At 36.7% G+C, this 25,028-nt stretch overlaps 1 protein-coding gene across 1 annotated transcript; it reads left to right on the top strand.

Annotated features, from left to right (window-relative positions):
• Window positions 1-545: 545 nt before the first annotated feature.
• LOC128210813 (T-cell leukemia homeobox protein 3-like) lies at window positions 546-21,494 on the top strand. Its single transcript, XM_052915165.1, has 4 exons — window positions 546-1,113; window positions 9,714-9,725; window positions 19,727-19,943; window positions 21,308-21,494. Exons 1-4 carry the CDS (start codon window positions 546-548, stop codon window positions 21,492-21,494), a joined length of 984 nt encoding a protein of 327 aa, XP_052771125.1.
• Window positions 21,495-25,028: the final 3,534 nt, after the last annotated feature.

The raw sequence follows: 25,028 nt of genomic DNA, 5'->3' as shown, positions 1-25,028 counted from the left end.
GGCGATGATCGCTTTTTACGTCGTGTGAACACCATTAATTTGCTCAGAAAACGGACATTCTTCAAACTATTTTTCCTAGCACTATACTGACTAGAGCTCCTGTTATTGCTTTTTCAACACCACCATTTCTTGTTGATGCAATTTCGGCTTTTAATGACCTTCGTTTACAAATTTTCACAGCTTTTAGATTGAAAGGAACACCAAATGGTCGCTATCGATTCCAAGTTCATTCAGCATTGCGCGAAGTGAAGAATTATTGGATCTGACTTTGATTTAGGCGGAGCTTAATGTCGCTAGCCACGCGCCTGCTTAGCAATACCCAATAAACGAAACTTTTGTCGCTGACGTCATATCGCGGGCTCTTTTCTTGGAAAATACTTATGGCTATTGTGATCTTAGGCAATTAGATAGTAACCTTTGAATATATGAAGCATTTAGAACAACAATGTAGGAATTGGCTCTAAACTGCGACTTTAAATAAATACTTTCCAAAGCCTTGGATGTTTTGATACTAAATGGAATAATTCGGCAGAAATATTGTAAACATGTCGGATAAATCTTCGTCTGAATCGGAAAATGTTGACATAGGCTCTGAAGATGAGCGTGAAAGTAAAAGTGACAAGCGCAAGGCGACAGACAAACATGAACAGATCCAAGTTAAAAAGCCGCATCTTTCTTTTGGGATAAGCCAAATTCTCGGCAGTCGAGGCTTTTGTAAATCGCGATCTCTGTCACCCAGCGACTGCAAAATTGACGTCACTGACGATGAAGAAGAAAGGTGTGCGAGTGATAATGACGTCGACGGAATTGATGACGTCGAACGTGAACTCTCAGATACGGAAGCCGACGGACGTAAATCTCCATCGCGGTCGGCGGCGTCATCCCCGGCACTCTCGACGTCAAAGTACGAGGACGCATTGAACGCGCATGCGCACACGATGTACTCCCTCGACCTGTCGGGTACGCCGCTCCTACCCCTTGCAGCGGGCTGCGGGCTATACCGGACGTCCACGGGATTGATTAAAGTGCCGGCGCAGCGACCACATCCGATGCTCCATATGTTCAACCCTTACAACATACCCTGGATTGACTTCCGGCGGGATCGGTTCGGAGGTAGGTCTAAAGTGAAGCCTTTTATTTAAAATAATATCATAATGTGCCTCGAGTTGTGTACAACTTGTAGTATATGGCAAACAGCACGTCATGTGTATATGTCAATTTGCCCGTCATGTATATATTGCAAACGGCACGTCATGTATATATGACAAACGGCACCTCATGCGTATATGGCAAATGGCACGCTATGTGTTTATGGCAAACGGCACGTCATGTGTCTCTGGCAAACGGCATGTCATGTGTTTATGGCAAACGGCACGTCATGTGTTTATGGCAAACGGTACGTCATGTGTTTCTGGCAAACGGCATGTCATGTGTTTCTGGCAAACGGCACGCCATGTGTTTCTGGCAAATGTCACGTCATGAATTTATGGCAAACGGCACTTCATGTGTATATTGTAAACGTCAGGTGATGTATATATGGCAAACGCCACGACATGTAAATATGGCAGCAGCCCAGGCATGCATATATGGAAAACAGCACCTCATGAATATATAACAAAAACTGGACGTCATTTTTGTATGGCAAACAGTGTGTCATGTTCGTCAAAGGTAAAATATGATATAACTTTCAGGCAATATAAATAATGAGACAAACGCATCCACACTGGGCTATGAAATCAAAGCCATGGTCAGCTATACAGGGTAGTCCATGGTCAGCTATACAGGGTAGTCCATGGTCAGCTATACGGGGTAGTCCATGGTCAGCTATACGGGGTAGTCCATGGTCAGCTATACGGGGTAGTCCATGGTCAGCTATACAGGGTAGTCCATGGTCAGTCATATAGGGTTGTCCATGGTGAGCTATTTCATTATTATTATTATTATTATTATTATTATTATTATTATTATTATTATTATTATTATTATTATTATTATTATTAAGACTTTCATTATTAGCATGACCAGTATCAAACTACGTGACTAAATATGCAAATGCTAGAAGCCGATACAGTATGAATACTTCTTTGTATTAATATCATTATTATACCAAAAGTATATCGAAATAAACGAAACCCAGTGTGTATATCATTGTCGAACCGCTGACCCCTCTCCTAGTACGTGTGTCCCTGTAGTGCTAATGGCTGATGGTGATGGTTACCTGATTGCCCATATTATTTTTACAGCATTACAGTTTTGTTTTTTAATCGTTTGAACTAATGGCGAGCACGACTGAAATATAACACAAATAATAAGTACCGGAGACAAGTCTTGTGCATCATTGTACTATTGTAATGTTTTAAAGTTTACATGCATGCATAACTGTATTATAGCCGTATGAGGCTTACAATACAGTGTAATGTTATGTTATGTTATGTTATGTTATGTTATGTTATGTTATGTTATGTTATGTAATGCTGTGTTATGTTAAGTTATATTATATTATGTTATGTTATGCTGTGTTATGTTATGTTGTTTTATGTTATGTTATGTTATGTTATGTTATGTTATGTAATGCTGTTTTATGTTAAGTTATATTATATTATGTTATGTTATGTTATGTTATGTTATGTTATGTTATGTTATGTTATGTTATGTTATGTTATGTTATGTTATGTTATGTTATTAGTTAATGAATACTTAAGTAATGACAATAAGAGAAAATAGTATGAATATAAAAGGCACAACCAATTCACCAACATGTGAATAAAATGATGATAATAATAAAGAAAGACCCGCTGATATGGTTTTTGGGTTGCTGGGTTTCATCCTTTAAAAACAATAAACATGAACGAGTTCCTTTTAAACCATATATAGATGGTGCTGAAAAAGAAACCGTTTTTCTCTCAAATTTCAAATTGATCGCTCAAAAAATGGAAATCCGATTAAATTTGATTTATATGCAATTCACAATATATAAAGATATGAATTTTGTTAATATCAACTGTGGGCTTAACGTAGCGTTTCAGTATCGGTTTGTTTAGTTGGAGGTCTTAACTGAAATTAAACGTCCAAGCGCAGCTAGGCGAAACCTCTTAATTTTTATAAGGCAACAAATGTTCTTTGTTTTTACTAACATCTCAAAACATAGGTTAGATAGGTATGTTGGTAGATAGGTATGTTGGTAGATAGGTATGTTGGTAGATAGGTATGTTGGTAGATAGGTATGTTGGTAGATAGGCAGGCATAGGTTCTTTTCTTCTTTTTTGAGAAACGGGATTCTGTACCAAACCGACCAATATCAGGGTATGTCAATATTGTCAAATATTTAAATATAAAATGCTTGAATATGAATACGTTCACTCAAAAACTGAACATAATTATTTTAGATCGAAAAAGATCACTACGGTAAAAAGTGTAGGGTCGGCCGGAAAGAATTGGGTCGGTCGGATTAGTGGAAACAAATAAAAAAAACACACAAGAACTCTTCCAAGTGCTTGTCTATCATGAGGACAGCATAGGTGACGCTGTTGTCGCCATGAACATATTTCAAACAGATACATTTTATCGATATTTTTTTATCAGCACTAAACAAAAAGAAGAGAAAATTAACCGTATAATTTTATCAAAACAGTCACAGACTACTCCCATAACTGAATACGAATCTTTAATAGGACTAACAATACCAGTTTAATACTAAAGTTGTAGGATAAATGTATCCGGCTACCACAGACGCTGACATAAACGGAAACGTTGTCACATTCAGGCAAAACTCTTGTCGTTGGTGGTCCAGGTATGTTATTAAAAGTCAGTTTCACAACAAAATTAATTTTGCATTTTAAAATATTGTTAAAGTGACACTCTTAATCAAAATCAATTCGTACGCATGTATAACAATCATAACTTTTGAGTGATAAACCTTTAACTACTTATTAAATAATGCATTTATGGAACATATCAATTACTGTTGATAAGAATGTAACCGTGTATTTAAAAACTGAAAACGCAAAAAAAATATTAAATGCTTGGTGAGTGCTTAAAGATTTAGTGCGATCTCCTATCCTCTCATATATGGTAGAAATACCATGTTTTATGCACCTTTCTTTTAAACTGAACTCTGTATCCTTCATACGAACCATTGCTTTCGACATTTATCCATCCTTTTTGGTATATTAAAACAATTGAAATAATTGAGATAAATCTTATTTTGGAGTAAGACTGCATCTTTTAATACTACAAAAAAATGGAATATGACTTAAAGGGGCTGTACTCCGTATGATGAAATATCGAAAAAAACAATTGTCGAAAACTGACATAAACTTGATATCGATATGTACAATGCATTGAAACTTACTAACTGAAGTACCCAGTGTGTGTATACCACGTGATAAATTGCGACATAAATAATACGTCTGAAGGCAATATTTTGATTTGTTGAAAAACAACTTTAAACAAAGATATCTTCACTATTTCTTTACCATTTTAAATGAAACATAGCGCAGTCTACGCAGCTTACGGAGACCTGCCTTCGGTCTTTTACCATATTTTGATTAAGAGTTTAGTTTCTTTAAACACTTCGACAAACCTTTTCGCAATACGGCCGTCTGACGAAGCACTGTCATAAGATTATGTTGGAAACAGGTTTGTCGAAGTGTTTGATGATACAAGTGACATTATCAAATTTCGGAAATAAAACAAATGCGGGGCTCTTTAAGCGGCATAGACTGCCCTTTGTTTCATTTAAAATGATGTTGTAAAAGAAAAGTTATCTTTGATTTAAGACTTCATTTTATGCAAAATGTTGCCTTCCGACGTAGCATGTATGACGTAATTTATCACGTGGTATACACACTCTGGTACCACATAGTTTACAATTAATATATTTTTCGCAGTTTTTTCGTGTTTTTCCATTTAAAAAAATATACTAGGTATGTGTACCTAGTAGAATTCGTTCCTTATGCGTGATTGGCTAGTCGATGTTATCACATGATATTACCAAGTTAGGTATATAGCTTAAATATTCCAACTGTATAGGGTAAGCCTTCGTAGCACAGTGGATACAACACTGGACTGTAATTTTGGTGACACTTTGGTATTTTTTTTACAATTATGATATCAAAGAGTAAAACATTTTAATTAATAATTGTCCTGAGATTCGTTACAGAAAAATATGGTGTTCTGTCCCTTTAAAACCAAAACAACCGTAAAAATGGTATGTAAATAATGGTATGTAAATAATGGTATGTAAATAATGGTATGTAAATAATGGTATGTAAATAATGGTATGTAAATACTGGTATGTAAATAATGGTATGTAAATAATGGTATGTAAATAATGGTATGTAAATAATGGTATGTAAATACTGGTATGTAAATAATGGTATGTAAATACTGGTATGTAAATAATGGTATGTAAATAATGGTATGTAAATAATGGTATGTAAATACTGGTATGTAAATAATGGTATGTAAATACTGGTATGTAAATAATGGTATGTAAATAATGGTATGTAAATAATGGTATGTAAATAATGGGACATCAAGTTGAAAACATTGATATTTTACGATGATACAAGGCTTAATTATGAGACTAAATTGACATATGTAGGGGTCACACTATCTTCAAATTGTAAGTTATATCAGTCGCCAAAGACTTAAGCATTAAAGGCAATATATTCATTAAACTCAAATTTTGACGTTGTGTCACTGTGGATAAGTGAAAAATTCATTTATTAGGCAGCATGATCTTGCCTATCAAAGTTTCTTAATTAAGGAGCAGAAATATGGGGAGTTCATAAGACCCCTGGTATTAAGAAAATAAATCCAATATATCTGAAACAGGTATTATACAAGTTATAATTCAAACTACAAAAGCTTCTGAGTATGGCGATTTTGGATGAACCCTTAGATATTGCATTTAAAGAGCTATTTAAAAAAAATGTTATACAATTGTAACTAAACCCCACGGCTCTTTGGTGTATGAGGTGAACTGGTATCAAGTGAATAATAATATTATTCGAGGATCAGGTGCAGTCGAGGTAAAGCAATTGCTCAATAATTGAGATTTTCGCTTGTATGGAATAGTGATGACAATCAATTGCTTTAATACACCAAGGTAATAGACATATTGTATGAATATTATATCCAATACTGATTTTCCCCATACACCACACAAGCTGAATTAAAAACATATGGTAATATAAAGCAAAGGTTTAATAACGAAAATTATCTAAATTATTAATTAAATTGTTCTGACCAGCGTAAGATGCTCAGCTCACACACCTGCAATTGAAGAGGGCCGTTTTAGTAAATTACAGAACAATCTGATCGTTAATGTATATTCTGCCAAATGAATGTTGTAGAAGATGAATTTCAGTGTGTCCTAGATGAGTGTGTCATTGGTCCACTCTACAAAACATAACTTGTTATTATCTCCTGAACAAAATAGTACCCAAATCAAATTTCCTATCACCACAAACATACCCGCTATTGTCAAACACATTGCCTGACCGCAGGCCTTAAATCATACTATTATTGTTATTTAATTAATAATCTAAATCTCAGATCTGATAGATCTTTATATATCTGAATATATACATATTTGATGATTAAGAGTACTGTTGACTTATAGATATTAAAGAAATCATAAAATATAATCATTCCATTTTCAACCTTTATGTATGAAACTTTTTATACATGATAGATGTACGAGGTACAGTCAAAAAGTTCCCGGACTGACTTTGTACTGTTGTCAGTTTTTGGATTAGGAAAAATAGAACTGCATCGAACTACAGCAGAAACTATATTCTACAACACTGTACATATATTACTTTTAATCACACATAAAACAATCAATTTTTACATAGCAAATAAACATAGCTCACACTGTACGGATCACTTTGTACGGAAATGACGTACTGTTAACGATCACTAATGAAATTACGTCAGTGTGGGCGCTTGTATGCTAGTCAATGTTTTTCAAAGTCTTGCCCTTAAAATTCAACACATTGTCTGTGTCAATCTACCCACTTATTATTAAAAAAATCTGTTTACCACCCCTTTTCGTACCGCCGACCTGACGGCATATTTCATTTTCTTCTTCAGATTCAAATCTGCGACCTCGTAAGTCGGCCTTTAATCTTGGTCCAAAGGCGCAAGGTTGAGACTAAAAGGCGGATAATGCAATCTTTCATGCCATACAAAATATATAGTTAGTTATGTGTCTTCAGCCCCTTGTGCAGGAGCGATATCTTGATGAAAGATCAAATTTCGCAGTCTGGACGTTTCTTTCTCAATGCATTCGTGAGATGTCTCTGCACGGCCTCAAATGTCACAAACATCGTAGTGGTTACTTAAACTTATAAAAGTACAGAAAACTTTTCAACTTAATGTTCACATTTACATATTTTTCCTGAATTCTTCGAGGACAAAGACTGTATTACTTGTAAAAAATATATTTATATAATTTTAAAGTCCAATAATAGTTGATAAAACCAATAATTTATAATTTATCCATTATAAAGGAATTGGCAGGGAATACATTACTTTAGAGTTTCTGATTGTACACGTTGTAAAGATGGTATATGCTATTATTAGATTTTAATGAGTTTCTGTATAATTAAAATAGTCTCTTATAACGCAATTCGAGTGGCAATATTTGCATAACCGTTTTTACATAAGAAATGTTTATGTTTGTATTGACGAAACTGGAGTGAACTATGAAACCATTTATGTCAAGACTTTAACAATAACCCCCCCCCCAAAAAAAAATAAAAAAAATAAATAAATAATAAAATAAACAGTATTCGATTTATCGATTCCGTCGTCACCGATCGTTGACTTTGAACCCGCGGCGACGATTAATCGACAAAGGTATCATACTAACCCTAATCAGCCAACCACAAGTATATAATTTTTATATATATATATACTCTTTATTTCCACTTTTCAGTGATTATACATATAATGTTATTGACATGTTAAATGCAAAGAATAATGAAATATAAATATGTGAACAAACAAAAACAGTATGGTGTGTGATAAAACATGTAAATACAATAGCAAGAAATAATATGAAATAAGTTTCTGTAACAGCAATTTCTTTATGAGTTACAAAACCCTTAATTCACCCATCGTCAAGGCTTATCGAAATTCGAAATATAAACCATAGACCAGGTTGGGATGTTTTAGATGCTTGTGTTTACGTCATGTTTTAAAGAGAACATCATAATAAGGACTTATGATTTCTATAGTCGGTTGTACATATTAACCGTGTCATAAATGAATTTGAGCGTCTTATTCAGAAATGTTTTCTGCAATTTTGGGTCAAAATGGAACGCAGTGAGAGTCTCTGCTTGAAAAAGTATGCGAAAAAACATTTCATTTTCAGCTCTTTTAAGAAAGCTTACAAAGTTGGAGTCTAGCACAGAACATAGATCACTGAACAGTTTTGCCCTTAGCCAAGCTGTGCCATAACAGTTTACAATAAGGTGTCTGGCCAGTTCAGACACATGAGCGTTACATATTTTACACGTGTAGGGTTTAAAGTACCGTACTATTAAAACATTTACCGCGCTGATTGCAAAGTTATGAATAAAGATCATGGCAAATATATACTATATATTCATGAACTAGACAATAAAAGATAGAGAGGAAATACGCAAATGCAATAAAGATAGAATAATTTAATATTATGTTTTATAGATAGAATATTATATTATTAATAATTAGTGTTTATTTTTGGTCTGAACTACAATTAAATTGATATGCCTGGCAAAGTCCGATGCCGACTTATCTGTTAGAAGACCCAAATTATATTGCTAAGTTTTGAAGTGTTGAGCGCGAAATGTCTCTATACTATTCAGCACGCATGCGCGAGCTTCTATATAACCTCATTAATGACGATTACGACCGCCGATTCTCTATTTAGTTATCGGCTTGATATATGTTTGGTTAGCATAGCTCTTCTAAATTATATTGTAAATATACTCGGAAATTTAATTACATTTGTAATTATATAACCACATTCTGACAACTGTCATCATCATTCATGTTAAATTGCTCCAGGAAAATTGTATTTCTGTATACATACTACATTCGTTGTAATGCATTTTATATGCTATGAACATTGTATAATGTTTTACGCAATAAACTTATTGTATCGTATCGTATCGTAACTGATTAACTGTGACTCTGTTCAGTGACCCCATTGGCACAGGTCTGAACCTGAACACACATATAGCTTGCACTTTAATGTGGAAACACAAGATGCGAATGTTGTTGTGGCAGATACACGGGGAAGATGCGTGTGGTCTTTTTTGCTTTATATAAATCATAAAGAAACATTTACTTCTGTCAAAACACAAAATATGTGAATACCTATTGCTGCGTATCACTCATGTTGTATTACTTAAGTTCCCGATAGTATCCCCGCGAGCGCTGCAATCTTGCATGGACGGGTGGCTGTATGTCAACAATGAATGAGACGTTCCATAAACATCTTGGTGCAACATTTCAACTTATCACGTACGCTCATATACATATTAATCAAACATACCGACATACATGCAGGTGTTTTAGTAATAAAGTAAAGACAGTAACGAAAATCAACCTCCTAAGGTGTTTAAACATATTAATATTGACTTTCTTACATTTAAAGCACATAATCAAAAATATAACCGCAAATAAGGTAGGGAGTGACACTTGGGTAGAAATAGGCGAAACCTTAAGTAGTGAAGAAGGACTGATAAGTAGTGCTTGGATGCCCTTTAAGTAAAAGAAAAAACCTTAAACAGTGATGTAGGACTGATAAGTAGTGCTTGGATGCCCTTTAAGTAAAAGGAGAAACCTTAAGTAGTGATGTAGGACTGATAAGTAGTGCTTGGATGCCCTTTAAGTAAAAGGAGAAACCTTAAGTAGTGATGAAGGACTGATAAGTAGTGCTTGGATGCCCTTTAAGCAAAAGGAGAAACCTTAAGTAGTGATGTAGGACTGATAAGTAGTGCTTGGATGCCCTTTAAGTAAAAGGAGAAACCTTAAGTAGTGATGTAGGACTGATAAGTAGTGCTTGGATGCCCTTTAAGTGAAAGGAGAAACCTTAAACAGTGATGGCGGACTGATAAGAAGTGCTTGGATGCCCCTTAAGTAAAAGGAGAAACCTTTAACAGTGATAAGAATACCAATTCTCCCTTCGGTGGTAATGGGAGAAACCTTCAGGAGTATGTATTATAAAACATAATACAATAAAGTAGTGATGGTCGATGGGTTTATAGTAGATATGGTATGGCCCAAAAGTAATAATGCGATGGTCCATGAGGAGAGGTGGGAGAACCCTAAAGTAGCAACGGAAAGGCCCTTACACGTTATAATGGGAGAAACATGAAATAGTGATTCGAGAACGAAGGAACGAACAAAAGAATGAATGAATAAAAAGTGATGATAAAAAAAATAAAAAATATAAATAAATAAATAAATAAATAAATAATAAATAAATAAATAAATAAATAAATAAATAAAAATAAATAAATAAATAAATAAATAAATAAATAAATAAATAAATAAATAAATAAATAAATAAATAAATAAATAAATAAATAAATAAATAAATAAATAAATAAAACGACTCATAAAGAGTTAATTTGAAACCGCCCCGTCCATGTTACATACCATGACTGTAATAGCTTCAAGTTTTGTCAAGAATGTCTCACTTCGATGTGCCGCTTACTGTCTACTGACTTCATATTAACTTGTAACTAGCTTAAAAACTAGCATGATGTCTTCTTTGTGTCGCAAGGAAAACACGAACGAGAGGGTTGATTGCAATACTGCAGTAATAACCCAACTGTACATGACACGTTACTTCATTGTTTCGGATATTCGGATATACCCGCTGCTGTCTGACCGAGACAGTGATGGGGTCTGGGATGGCTAAAAGCTGGTCCTGAATTATTTATTCACCAAAAAGAAGTTGCTGTTAATTTTTGGGAGACGCGACTATGTTATAAATTGGCTTTAAATTTGTTTCCGTCAACAGAAGAAAAATGACATACTTACTGCGTAAATTATTCAAAGAACTGTTAACTTCCTTGTGAGTTTAATGATGTAATCGACTGAAAAGAGCATTACCTGGACAGTGTGGGACACTCATGGCCAGGACACAGTGTGAGACATGCATGGTCAGTGTGCGGCATGCATGGTCAGGACACAGTGTGAGCCATGCATGGTCAGGACACAGAGTGAGACATGCATGGTCAGGACACAGTGTGAAACATGCATGGTCAATGTGCGGCATGCATGGTCAGGGCACAGTGTGAGACAAGTATGGTCACTGTGTGGCATGCATGGTCAGTGTGCGGCATGCATGGTCAGGACACAGTATGAGACATGCATGGTCAATGTGCGGCATGCATGGTCAGGGCACAGTGTGAGACAAGTATGGTCACTGTGTGGCATGCATGGTCAGTGTGCGGCATGCATGGTCAGGACACAGTGTGAGACATGCATGGTCAGTGTGCGGCACGCATGGCCATGACACAGTGTGAGACATGCGTGGTCATGACACAGTGTGAGACATGCATGGTCAGTGTGCGGCACGCATGGCCATGACACAGTGTGAGACATGCGTGGTCATGACACAGTGTGAGACATGCATGGTCAGTGTGCGACACGCATGGCCATGACACAGTGTGAGACATGCGTGGTCATGACACTGTGTGGCATGCATGGTCAGTGTGCGGCATGCATGGTCAGGACACAGTGTGAGACATGCATAGCTAGGACACAGTGTGAGACATGCATAGCTAGGACACAGTGTGAGACATGCATAGCTAGGACACAGTGTGAGACATGCATGGTCAGGACACAGTGTGAGACATGCATGGTCATGACACAGTGTGAGACATGCATGGTCATGACACAGTGTGAGACATGCATGGTCATGACACAGTGTGAGACATGCATAGCTAGGGCACAGTGTGAGACATGCATGGTCATGACACAGTGTGAGACATGCGTGGTCATGACACAGTATGAGACATGCATGGTCATGACACAGTGTGAGACATGCATAGCTAGGACACAGTGTGAGACATGCATGGGCAGGACACAGTGTGAGACATGCATGGTCAGGACACAGTGTGAGTCATGCATGGTCAGGACACAGTGTGAGACATGCATAGCTAGGACACAGTGTGAGACACGCATGGCCATGACACAGTGTGAGACATGCATAGCTAGGACACAGTGTGAGACATGCATGGTCAGGACACAGTGTGAGACATGCATGGTCAGGACACAGTGTGAGACATGCATGGTCATTGTGCTGCATGCATGGTCAGGACACAGTGTGAGACATGTATGGTCAATGTGCGGCATGCATGGTCAGGACACAGTGTGAGACATGTAAGGCCAGGGCACATTGTGAGACACGCGTGGCCAGGACACAGTGTGAGACATGTATGGCCAGGACACAGTGTGAGACATGTATGGCCAGGACACAGTGTGAGACATGCATGGCCAGAACACATTGTGAGACATGTATGGCCAGGACACAGTGTGAGACATGCATGGCCAGGACACAGTGTGAGACATGTATGGCCAGGACACAGTGTGAGACACGCGTGGCCAGGACACTGTGTCAGACATGCAAGGCCAGGACACAGTGTGAGACATGTATGGCCAGGACACAGTGTGAGACACGCGTGGCCAGGACACTGTGTGAGACATGCAAGGCCAGGACACAGTGTGAGACATGCATGGCCAGGACAGTGTGAGACATGCATGACCAGGACAGTGTGAGACACGCGTGGTCAGGACACAGTGTGAGACATGCATGGTCAGGACACAGTGCGAGACATGCATGGCCAGGACACAGTGCGAGACTTTTAAATTGTTAACATTAGGTTGCCCTGATTCGCTAATGTTACCATGTATTGGTCTGGAAAGTGCCTACTAATTTTTCCGTATCCTTAACATTTAAACTTAGTAAGCCCTAGCATAAATGATATCACCTAAAAATTAAATTTACAAATTAATATCTCAGAAAAAGTGAGCAACGATGACACGTTCAACATATTTTTGACAGATAAACATAATTCAGACTTAAATTGAAAAAAAAAATATGCGGCTTGATTTTGACTCCAACATGTTGTTCCTGTCATGCCTATGACATTGAAGATGAAGTTCATTACAGTAAACTGATTTATGTTTACATATTCGTCAGTCAACCAATCGTTCACACGCATATAAACATATCAACTTCGCAAACATATAGTTTAAACAGCCCGTTAAAGAAAATGTAAATATAATATTAAATGTTTACTTTATGAACATTCGATGCCAGGAGGTTATCTTTGTATGCTGATACTTAACCCTCACATTGGCTGGAATGATTTACAGCTGTTCGCGGGTGTTATTTGAAACAAATACGGTGAAAGTTTACATACATATAATTACCCTGACTGAAGTATGAATACGTTCAATTTGTCGGCATACTATAGCTGTATAATTTCACATTTTTTGAACTAAAGTATAAAAATATGCGATCTAATTTTTTGTCAGCGGTCTTATATAACTGGTTAAATTTAATTTTCGCATAAATTGGCTCGTTCCAAGACAAAAAAAAAATACAAAACGTTTAATCTGTGAGCGTGCAGCTTTAAATATTTCCATGACATACGTATAATACATTTTAATAATAAGTAAAATACATAACTATCAAAAAATATAAATGAAATAAAATAGAACAGAACTTTGAAGTTTTATACGTATTTAAGTTTGAACCAGGAAGACAAAAAGGGGCTTTGCACGAAAAACAAGTTGCAATTTTCATTAACCCCTTTAGTGTTGTCGTTAAACCGAGCTAATTGTTTTTCCACGGTCTCAAGCCTTATCCCAATGCACTTGAGATAATCACCGAAGACTTTTACTGTTCTATTAACGACAATATCTCAAACTATGAGTATCTGCTCTCATTGAAATTAAATTAAACTTTCCCTCTTTCTTGTAAAAAGGTCCATTTACAAACCTAACCTTTGTTCCCATGTCAAATCTAATTGCGACCCAATTAAAATAATTGTTCTTCACGAGCTCGCGCGAATTCCCACGTGGGACCAACGTTAACAAATGAAGGAATAAAAGTTTCCCCTTTTAAAGCGATTACTTGGGACCTCGACAATTATTTCGCAGAATTAAAACATGATTTCCAGAGCAATATTTAAGAAACGTCTCTTAAGGTTGCTAATTAAATTTTACCGATAGTTTGTTTTATTGAACAGCGAATTAGTTAGAGTAACGACATTTTAGTTGCTACAAATGCTGCGGGAAAGAAAAAGTGTTACTGAGAAAATTGCTACAAGATTTCAAGAAAATTGCCCCGCAATCTGATGGGTTCGAGGCGCATACTGGTATAAATGTTTATGGATGCACAGTTGCAACAGAACAGATATTTGCCTTTAAGTGATTTAGGTTCCCGCTGCGTCAGACGCCTGTCAACCAGTCGGAATAAAGTGTTAAACAGCGGCTGCCAGAAGCCGGTGTACAAAGTGCACAACGTGCTAAAACAAATCTTAGAAGTTAGTTAAACTTTGCTAAGTATCTCCCCATTTTACACGTATATCCGACAGTGTGGCGATTCTGATGTACAATGAACGTGGCCGTAATATCAACAATCGCGTCATACCAAGAATCGTCACCCTGATGCTGCGGAAGAGTTGCGACAGGTGTTCTCTTAAATATCGGAAATAAGACTATTTATTACATAATTAACTCCCCATGCATACTTCGACCTCCTCAAGTTAGCTACAACAGACAACATATTTCAGTAATTGTTAAAATAAAATTAGTATCGCCCTTTGTCAATTAGTATACTTAATGTTTGTCCAGAGTTTAACCCCTGAAGTCCTTGATGTTAGGACTTCATATACACAACCCCTGAAGTCCTTGATGTAAGGACTTCATATACACAACCCCTGAAGTCCTTGATGTAAGGACTTCATATACACAACCCTGCTATTAAGATTATTCTTAACTTATTTCGGCGGCAGAAAGGGCAGTCTGTGACTGTGCACTTCTCTTCCAAATTGTTCGTGTTGCATCTGCCCTTTTATTTCGCAAATGCTTAGAATAAAAACAAAACTTGACACAAACCCCCTCAACATTTAACTGAAGAGTTGCTGTTTGTGCTTCGGTCCACAACAAACTCCTTCGTCATATTTATAACTGGCAAATTAACTTTATTTCCCGAATAAGTCCTCTATCGGGGATCAGAAATCACTTCCAACGATAGCCTTGTTAATGTAAATGGACCATTTTAAGTATGCACAAATTTATTCAACTGCTAAATGTCAAATAACATTGTAAATAATTAAAACAACTAAACTAAAATAAACTATTATAAAATCTCGAATATATGTGTTGAAAATGTATATCATTCTGTATGTTCATGACGGCTAAACCGGCATTGATTAGCTACTAATTTCTCTTAACTGTACATTATGCCTTTCCATGAATACATGTACATGATTCCTTGTATACGTGTACATGATTCAGTGTATTTGTGTTTATGATTCCGGGTATAAATATACACACTTCCGTGTATATGTGTACATGATTTGTGTATATGTGTTCATGATTCCATGTATATGCGTACATTATTATGTGTATATGTGTTCATATTTCCATGTATATGCGTACATGATTCCGTGTATGTGTACATTCCGTGTATATATGTACATGATTCCGTGTATATGTGTACATGATTCCGTGTATATGTGTACATTCCGTGTATATATGTACATGATTCCGAGTATATGTGTACATTCCGTGTATATATGTACATGATTCCGTGTATATGTGAACATTCCGTGTATATGTGTACATGATTCCGTTTATATGTGTACATGATGTCGTGTATATGTGTACATGATTCCGAGTATATGTGTACATTCCGTGTATATATGTACATAATTCCGAGTATATGTGTACATTCCGTGTATATATGTACATGATTCCGTGTATATGTGTACATGATTCCGAGTATATGTGTACATTCCGTGCATATATGTACATGATTCCGTGTATATGTGTACATTCCGTGTATATATGCACATGATTCCGTGTATATGTGTACATGATTCCGTGTATATGTGTACATTCCGTGTATATATGTACATGATTCCGAGTATATGTGTACATTCCGTGTATATGTGTACATTCCGTGTATATGTGTACATGATTCCGTGTATATGTGTACATTCCGTGTATATGTGTACAGGATTCCGTGTATATGTTTACATGATTCCGAGTATATGTGTACATGATTCCGTGTATTTGTGTACATGATTCCGTGTATATGTGTACATGATTCCGTGTATATGTGTTAATGATTCCATGTAAATGTGTACATGATTCCGTGTATATGTGAACATGATTATGTGTATATGTGTTTATGATTCCGGGTATATATGTACAAACTTCCGTGTATATGTGTACATGATTTTGTGTATATTTGTACATGATTCCGTGTTTATGTGTACATAATTCTTTGTATATGTGTACATGATTACGTGTATATGTGTACATGATTACGTGTATGTGTGTACATGATTCCGTGTATATGTGTACATGATTCTTTGTATATCTGTACATGATTCTTTGTATATGTGTACATGATTACGTTTATATGTGTACATGATTCCGTGTATGTGTGTACATGATTCCGTGTATATGTGTACATGATTTTGTGTATATGTGTACATGATTCCGTGTATGTGTGATGTGTTCATGTATGTATGGCGCCAAACTGTATATGCTTAACGGTAAATACAATTCATATTATGGTATGTTTAAACTTATTTAAACGGAAACATTTAGTATTTATTATTCTAGAGTTTTTAAAATATTGTCGACAGTTTTCGAAATTTTCATCAACGAATAACTTCTCCTTGGACATTTAAAAAAAGGACAAGATAAATTAACATTAAAAGGAATATATTTTTTGCAGTAAGTTGAAACATTGACGCGTTGACAAAACATTATTGCAGCCTATGAAATAAAATAGTATATATCATACCCAATCCTACCCTTCTACAGCCTATCATATCCTATCTTCTCCTATCCTAACATATTCTAACATACCCCATCATATCCTATGCCGTACTTCCCTGCCCTACCCTACCCTACCCTGCCTACCCTACCCTACCCTGCCCTGCCCTACCCTACTATTCCCTGCCATTCCCTGACCTACCCTACCCTACCCTTCCCTGACCTACCCTACTCCTCTACCCTGCCCTACCCTACCCTACCCTTCCCTGCCCTACTCTGCCCTACCCTATTTTACCCTTTCCTTCCAGGCCCTGCTCTTCCCTGCCCTGCCCTTCCCTACCCTTGCCTGCCCTGCCCTGTCCTGCCCTGCCCTGCCCTGCCCTGCCCTACCCTACCCTGTCCTGCCTTGCCCTTCCCTGCCCTTTCCTGCCCTGCCCTGCCCTACCCTACCCTACCCTACCCTACCCTTACCTTCCCTTCTCTATCATGCCCTGCCCTGCCCTGCCCTACACTGCCCTACTTTACTCTACCCTGCCCTTCTCAACCCTTACCAATCCTATCTTATCTAATCCTATAACTAAAACTTGTACAAATCCAGTCGAATACCCCTGTCTACGTGTTGTAACAGATGTTTGTATTTAAAGCCTGTTAAGGAAACCATGTCAAATGTGTCCGTCGTCACATAAATTTTTCAGTCAAAATTGTGTAGCAAATCACTTAACGATTCCCAGAGATATGTTTGCGTGATGCAAAACTGTTAGAATCATGATTTCGATGCAAAGACCGATACGAGATTTAATTATTTGATAAATGAAAATGCTGCTTCATATTTGCATGAAACATGCTTTAATTTGACATACTGGGACAACATTTAAACCAAAGATAAAATTAATGTTCCTGGATGATTTTATGTTGTTCAGACCTGTATTCATCAAACATCTTAAGCCATGTCCGATCTTCAGCTCTTTTCTTAATATAAGTATCTTATTGGTCATATGATATACTATCTAAATAATATCTGAAATACTTTATCGTCATTGATTGTATTGAATATACATTTTTTGTTTCAAAAACACTTTAGCTGTTCTCAATTTTCTCAATTCGAATATAAAAACTGTTACGAATAGACTTAAGTTAAAATTCTATGAAAACTGGTGGAGTTAACTAGGAAAGTTTTACGACAGCCAATCGGAATGTGTTGTGTACAGTCGATATAGAAACACATAAACACACCGGTCAAAATAAAATAACAACGCAAATTGTCGAGTTTTTATATATTGTACAACTTATAAAGGTTGTAAAGGCGACCGCAAGCCGGTTGAACTAGTAATGTATGTAGGAAAAGAAACAAGAAACACTGCGTTGATTGATAATGGGCATTTATTCAAAATGCCATAAAATAAAATCAAAGTCAACAAGAATAGGTTGACAAGTGTTACGTTATGTTTCCCGTAATACAATATCTGGGTGGGTAAACCGCCAAGAGGCAAAGCCGCCGCCACCCATTGTCGAGTTTAAACATTGGCACTCTGACATTGTAGATGTATTCACAATACCTTGGTGACGTATTTCCTTGTGGTATTGAGTGTTACCTACTATTGAAGTGACATTATACTGTGCCACAACATCCACAACTGAGATATGTTTTATCAGAGTCTAGGTTAAGATCCATTCGGAACTCCTCGGCCATTTTATCGAAAACAACCTCGGATGTATTTGGACGGTTTACATACTCAAAAAGTGGTACGTTTAAGTCCGCTGCAAGTAGATCGCGTAGTAATTTTATTTAGCAGTTAAACTTTGTGACTTAACTCTAGGAATGCTTAATTATGTTTGCAATAATTCAATTCAATGGCAATCAATTTAAACTTAGATCAATAAATACAACTCTGAAACACTACATTTAATTAATGATATAATTCAAAATTTTACGAACTACTTCAACTGATGTACCTGCATACATCCGAGGTTGTTTTCGAAAAAAATGGCCGAGGAGTTCCGAATGTTGTTTTTGAAAAAAATTGGCCGAGGAGTTCCGAATGGGTTAAGATCCTGTTGTCAAGGACATCGTTCAATAACAAGTGCGCGAATTAGTTAATAACCTGGACGCTAGTATTTATACGGATAACCTCCACCTACAGTTACTGTCCCGATAATGGTACATATGTAATGGATTTATACACTATATAATATATATTGCAAAACCAGTTTGTTTCCACTACGATTTCCAAAAATAAAGGGAAGGTTAGTAGGCAAGCTTGTTTTTTGAGAACCGTGATCCTGTATCAATCGACCTTTAGTCAGGGCATATATCACTAGATGTTTTAAATATATAGTGGTCAAATTTTAGCATGTTCACTTCAATAAATGCACAATATCATGAAAATTACGAAGAAAATGCACACTACTGCAAAAAGTGTAGGGTCGGTCGGGTAAATTGAAAAATATACGCCAAGTAAGAAATTTCGTTTTTTTTCGACTTTGTATCCAATAAGCTTATTCACATGACACTCGTTTGTGGGTTTGATGAACTTCGTAATTCCTACGGGACAGAAACAAAAGTTATCAACGAAGAAACATTAATATACAATGAAGTAATATCTACACACTTATTTTTTATAAGTACCAGCAAATCATTCAAGTGCCATACACGCTCAGCTGTTAACAATCTCTTTTCTTGTGGTTTCAGTTGTCAGGCGAATTGGTCATCCGTACCAAAACCGAACGCCACCAAAGCGCAAGAAGCCCCGGACGTCGTTCTCGCGGCTGCAGATTATGGAGCTGGAGAAGAGGTTCCACCGCCAGAAGTACCTGGCGTCTGCGGAGAGGTCCGCCCTCGCTAAGACGCTCAAGATGACGGACGCCCAGGTGAAGACGTGGTTCCAGAACAGACGGACAAAGTGGAGGTATGCTTGTTCAAAAACTTTAGGCTGGTGTAGATGGGAGTTAGTTGAGGTCCGGTAGTGAGAGGCTGAAAGGGAGTAGACAGGAGGAAAGTGTCTGAAGAAGAGAAGGTCGGTATAGGGGAGTTAATTGAGGTAGGGGGGAAGGTTGGTATAGGGGAGAAGGTTGGTATAGGGAAGAAGGTGGCTGTAGGGCAGTAGGTAGTTGAGGGGAATATATTGGTATAGGAAAGTAGGTGGGTGTAGGGCAATAGGTTTAGGAATTGTAGGTAAGTAGGTTGAGGTAGGAGAGAAGGTTGGCATATGGGAGAAGGTGGGTATAGGGTAGTAGGTTAAAGTAGTGGAATAGGTGGTGTAAGGGAGAATGTTGAGGTTGAGGAGTAGGTGGATGTAGGGGAGTAGGTTGAGGTAGCGTAGAAAGAAGGGTTTTATGTAAAACAGCCTAGCAGAGTAATTAATTATTGTCAAAAAGAAGACATAATTATCATGAGATTTACTCATTTTACACAAAAATACAAATAAGAAAATTTTAACTAGATCCTTACATCTTTTATTATAAAATACATCTATTTTTAATATAATCTAAAAAAGGACATCTTTTACAGAGAAAACATTGACAAATGCACAGTATTCGTTGCTCATCATTCGTATGGAAGATTAGATTTCATCATGGTAAAAAGTGAAATTTGCAAATATTATAGCATAATTACTTTAATCAACATTGAACCATAACTAAAAAAAAAACGATGTAGCTTACCAATGACAAGCAGTGTACCACGGCCCATAACCATTGCTATTAAGATTTATGGAATTTACCAATGACAAACTGTGTACCACGGCCCATAACCATTGCTATTAAGATTTATGGAATTTACCAATGACAAACTGTGTACCATGGTTTATAGCCCTTGCTAAGAAGAGGTATGGAACTTTACCAATGATAAGCAGGGTTACGCGGTTAACAACCATTGCTATTAAGATTTATGGAACTTTACCAATGACAAGCAATGTACCACGGTTCATAACCCTTGCTTAAAAGAGTTATGCATCCTGGCCAACTGTGAACACAGACGATTGTTGAAACGCGCTTGTGGTGGTGTCTTTGCTATAACCCGACTGTCCATCTAATAAGCTTTGTCAACAAATCGTTACGACCCTTCGTATGTATCCGCTTGTGTTTCATGATAAAGCATTTGAAATTGCAATAGCACTTCTTGCCGGAAAATAAGATATGTAACAAGTGTGCACCCATGCTTAGAAATATATAGTACTAAGTTATATTTGTGATGTCAATTGAAAAAATGGTCTTGTCAGTATATATGCATGCAAATGTGTGATCTCAAACCATAATTCTTCTTTCATTTTAGACGGCAAACGGCAGAGGAACGGGAAGCCGAACGGCAAGCCGCAAATCGGCTGATGATGTCGTTACAAGCGGAAGCGAGCAAGACTGTTTACGACATTCGAGACCCGTTGTGCATGAGTAACTCCTCGCTCCATGCGCTTCAGAATCTGCAGCCGTGGGTTGAAGAGTCCGCGGGAAACTCTAGTTGAGCTGCGATCTGTTCAATTATGAGATATACTTTTATTTAATTATATATATATATATATCTCACTTCCGGTGTTAAAATCTTTCTTGACATTTCTTTATCATAAAACTTGTTGAAAATCCCATGCAAATGTGAGCCATTTTCTGCCCAGACGTATTTAAGTGAGAAGAAAGTTACAACGGAAAGGAAGTAAATATATTGCAAGTTCTTTGAAAGATGGACAAAATATCATCGTGAGATCGATCAGCATCGTTTATGAACGTTATGTGGTACATTTCCCTGAACTCGATGAAGTGTCAATCAAGTTTGTTATTCAATTTGGCCTTTTTTACTGCAAAAAATAAGTTTGAATTAAAAATATAACAAACTTTGCTTGACAATACCGTCAACTGATTCCCGGCAAGAACTTGTACAATTAGCATCATAGCAAACATGGCGCTGATCAAGTCACCACTGTTTTTTTTATGTTTCCACAAAGAAAAGAGTTCGAATGAAAATATTCTATTCACATTTAAGTATGCATTTTTTATGATTCAGTTACAATCCCAAGAGACTGATTTCTTTTAGAATTATTGCTATGATTTCTACGGATTATGCATTTTATACTTAAGCTTTATAGTGGAGCGTACATGTTGATGCTGTTTATTTTAACTTAATGTTTGTTCAGAAGATGTATAAAAAAATGTTTTCGCGATCAAATTATAGGGCATTTTTTTATCTAAATGTTTGCAATATGGGCTGAAAAGTGTTTATCCTTGTCGTGAATCCTATGACATTAAGAGTTACTTGAATGTCTATAGCTGTTTTACAAAACCTTAACTGAGGTTAGCGTGTTTTACTATTGTCTCACTGTATGTGTGTTGCTATACGTTTATTTCAGAATCCAATAAAACGGGTATGATGTCATCTGATGTGTTCTGGTACGATATAATATGACAAGTTCTGGTATGATATCATCTGGCGTGTTCAGGTATGATATGATATGACGTGTTCTGGTATGATATAATATGACATGTTCTGGTATGATATCATCTGACGTGTTTTGGTATGATATCATATGGCGTGTTCTTCTATGATATAATCTGACGTGTTCTGGTACGATAACATCTGATGTGTTCTGGTATGATATCATCTGACGTGTTCTGGTATGATATAATATGACGTGTTCAGGTAAGATATCCTCTGACGTGTTCTGGTATGATATAATATGATGTGTTCTGGTATGATATCATCTGATGTGTTCTGGTATGATATCATCTGACGTGTTCTAGTATGATATCATATGGCGTGTTCTACTATGAAATAATCTGACGTGGTCTAGCATGATATAATCTGACGTTTTCTGGTATGATAAAATCTGACGTTTTCTGGTATGATATAATCTGACGTGTTCTGGTATGATAACATCTGATGTGTTCTGGTATGGTATCATCTGACGTGTTCTGGTATGATATCATCTGATGTGTTCTGCTATGATATAATATGATGTGTTCTGGTATGATATCCTCTGACGTGTTCTGGTATGATATAATATGATGTGTTGTGGTATAATATCATATGATGTGTTCTGGTATGATATAATCTGATGTGTTCTGGTATGATATAATCTGACGTGTTCTGGTATGATATCATCTGATGTGTTCTGGTATGATATAATCTGACGTGTTCTGATATGATATCATCTGATGTGTTCTGGTAGTGTATAATATGACGTGTTCCGGTATGGTATAATCTGACGTGTTCTGGTATAATGTAATATGACGTGTTCTGGTATGATATCATCTGGCGTGTTATGGGTAGATGTCATCTGACGTGGTCTGGTATGATATCATCTGGCGTGTTATGGGTAAGATGTCATCTGGCTTGTTCTGGTATGATATAATATGACGTGCTTTAGCATGGTATCATCTGATGTGTTCTGGTTCGGTTTCATCTGACGTGTTCTGGTATGATATAATCTGATGTGTTCTGGTATGGTTTCATCTGACGTGTTCTGGTTTGATATAATCTGATGTGTTCTGGTATGATTTAATCTGGCGTATTCTGGTATGATATCATCTGGCGTGTTCTGGTATAATATCATCTGACGTGTTTTGGTATGATATCATCTGACGTGTTCTGGTATGATATCATCTGACGTGTTCTGGTATGATATCATCTGACGTGTTCTGTTTTATATAATCTTACGTGTTATGGTATGATATAATCTGACGTGTTCTGGTATGATATAATCTGAAGTGTTCTGGTATGCTATAATCCGGCGTGTTCTGGTATGATATCATCTGGTTTGTTCTGATATGATATCATCTGGCATGTTTTGGTATAATATCATCTGACGTGTTCTGGTATGATATCATCTAGCGTGTTCTAGTATGGTATCATCTGATGTGTTCTGGTATAATATTACCTGACGTGTTCTAGTATGGTATCATCTGACGTGTTCTGGTATGATATAACCTGACGTGTTCTAGTATGGTATCATCTGACATGTTCCGGTATTAAATAACCTGACGTGTTCTAGTATGGTATCATCTGGCGTGCTCTGGTATAATATCATCTGACGTGTTCTGGTATGATATAATCAGGCGTGGTCCGGTATAACATCATCTGACGTGTTCTAGGAAGGTATCATCTGATGTTTTCTGGTATGATATCATTTGATGTGTTCTAGTATTGTATCATCTGTTGTGTTCTAGGATAATACCATCCGACATGTTCTGGTATGATATAATCTGATTCAATAAGATTAATAAAAAAAGCAAACAAGGGCGAACAGTCTAGGTGGGTCGCATATTAATATGTTTTTGAGAAGAAATTTGAAAAATGAATATCTCTTATCACCGGTTTCCTTGGGTTAAAACGACGTAGATCTACATTTGGAAACAAATTCTATGAAATAATCCGCAAAACGTTCACTGGTGAGATGCTTTCAAAGTACAAACTAGGATAAATCGTTTCATTCAGTTGGCATGTGCGAGAGACATATTTATATAGCATTCTGCTTTCCATTTTAGTAGAGCAAAGTGCAGAGGTAACAATATAGCCGGCGCAAATTTGAAACATTCGTTTATTAAAAATGGAATGCTTTATGCAAAAGCACTGTACCATCGTGTTATTTAAATTTAGGCGATCTTTAGGTCACGTTTTTAACTACTGGAATAGCTTTCTGTCCAAAAGTTATTTTTTTCAAATCTTTACTACCTTGGTTTTATTATATTCTCTAAAAAGGTTAAAGCTTATAGTACTTTCCTTTGTGTTTTGCTCACATCAACCTCAAGTTCTTAAAATCGGCAGCTGTTTAAGGCTGGCTGATTTGTCCCTGATTTGTCTTCAGGTTTAAATACAAGTGACAGCATACTTACCCAGGGTCGTCAAGGCATCACAAACTGTCTGGAAAAGGCCGTAAAATATACATATACTTCTTAATATCGTCTCTGAGCGTCCACATTACATTGATTTATAACCGAAATTAAGAGTTATCCCCCGTAGGTCAGTATTGTCGTAAGATTTGTCATAAAATCTTTAGAGAACCAATATC

Source organism: Mya arenaria, chromosome 12 (genome assembly GCF_026914265.1).
Source record: "Mya arenaria isolate MELC-2E11 chromosome 12, ASM2691426v1".
In the NCBI taxonomy this organism is placed as follows: Eukaryota; Metazoa; Mollusca; class Bivalvia; order Myida; family Myidae; genus Mya; species Mya arenaria.
The sequence above is the reverse complement of the archived record's forward strand: the minus strand, read 5'-3'. Positions and strand labels throughout refer to the sequence as shown.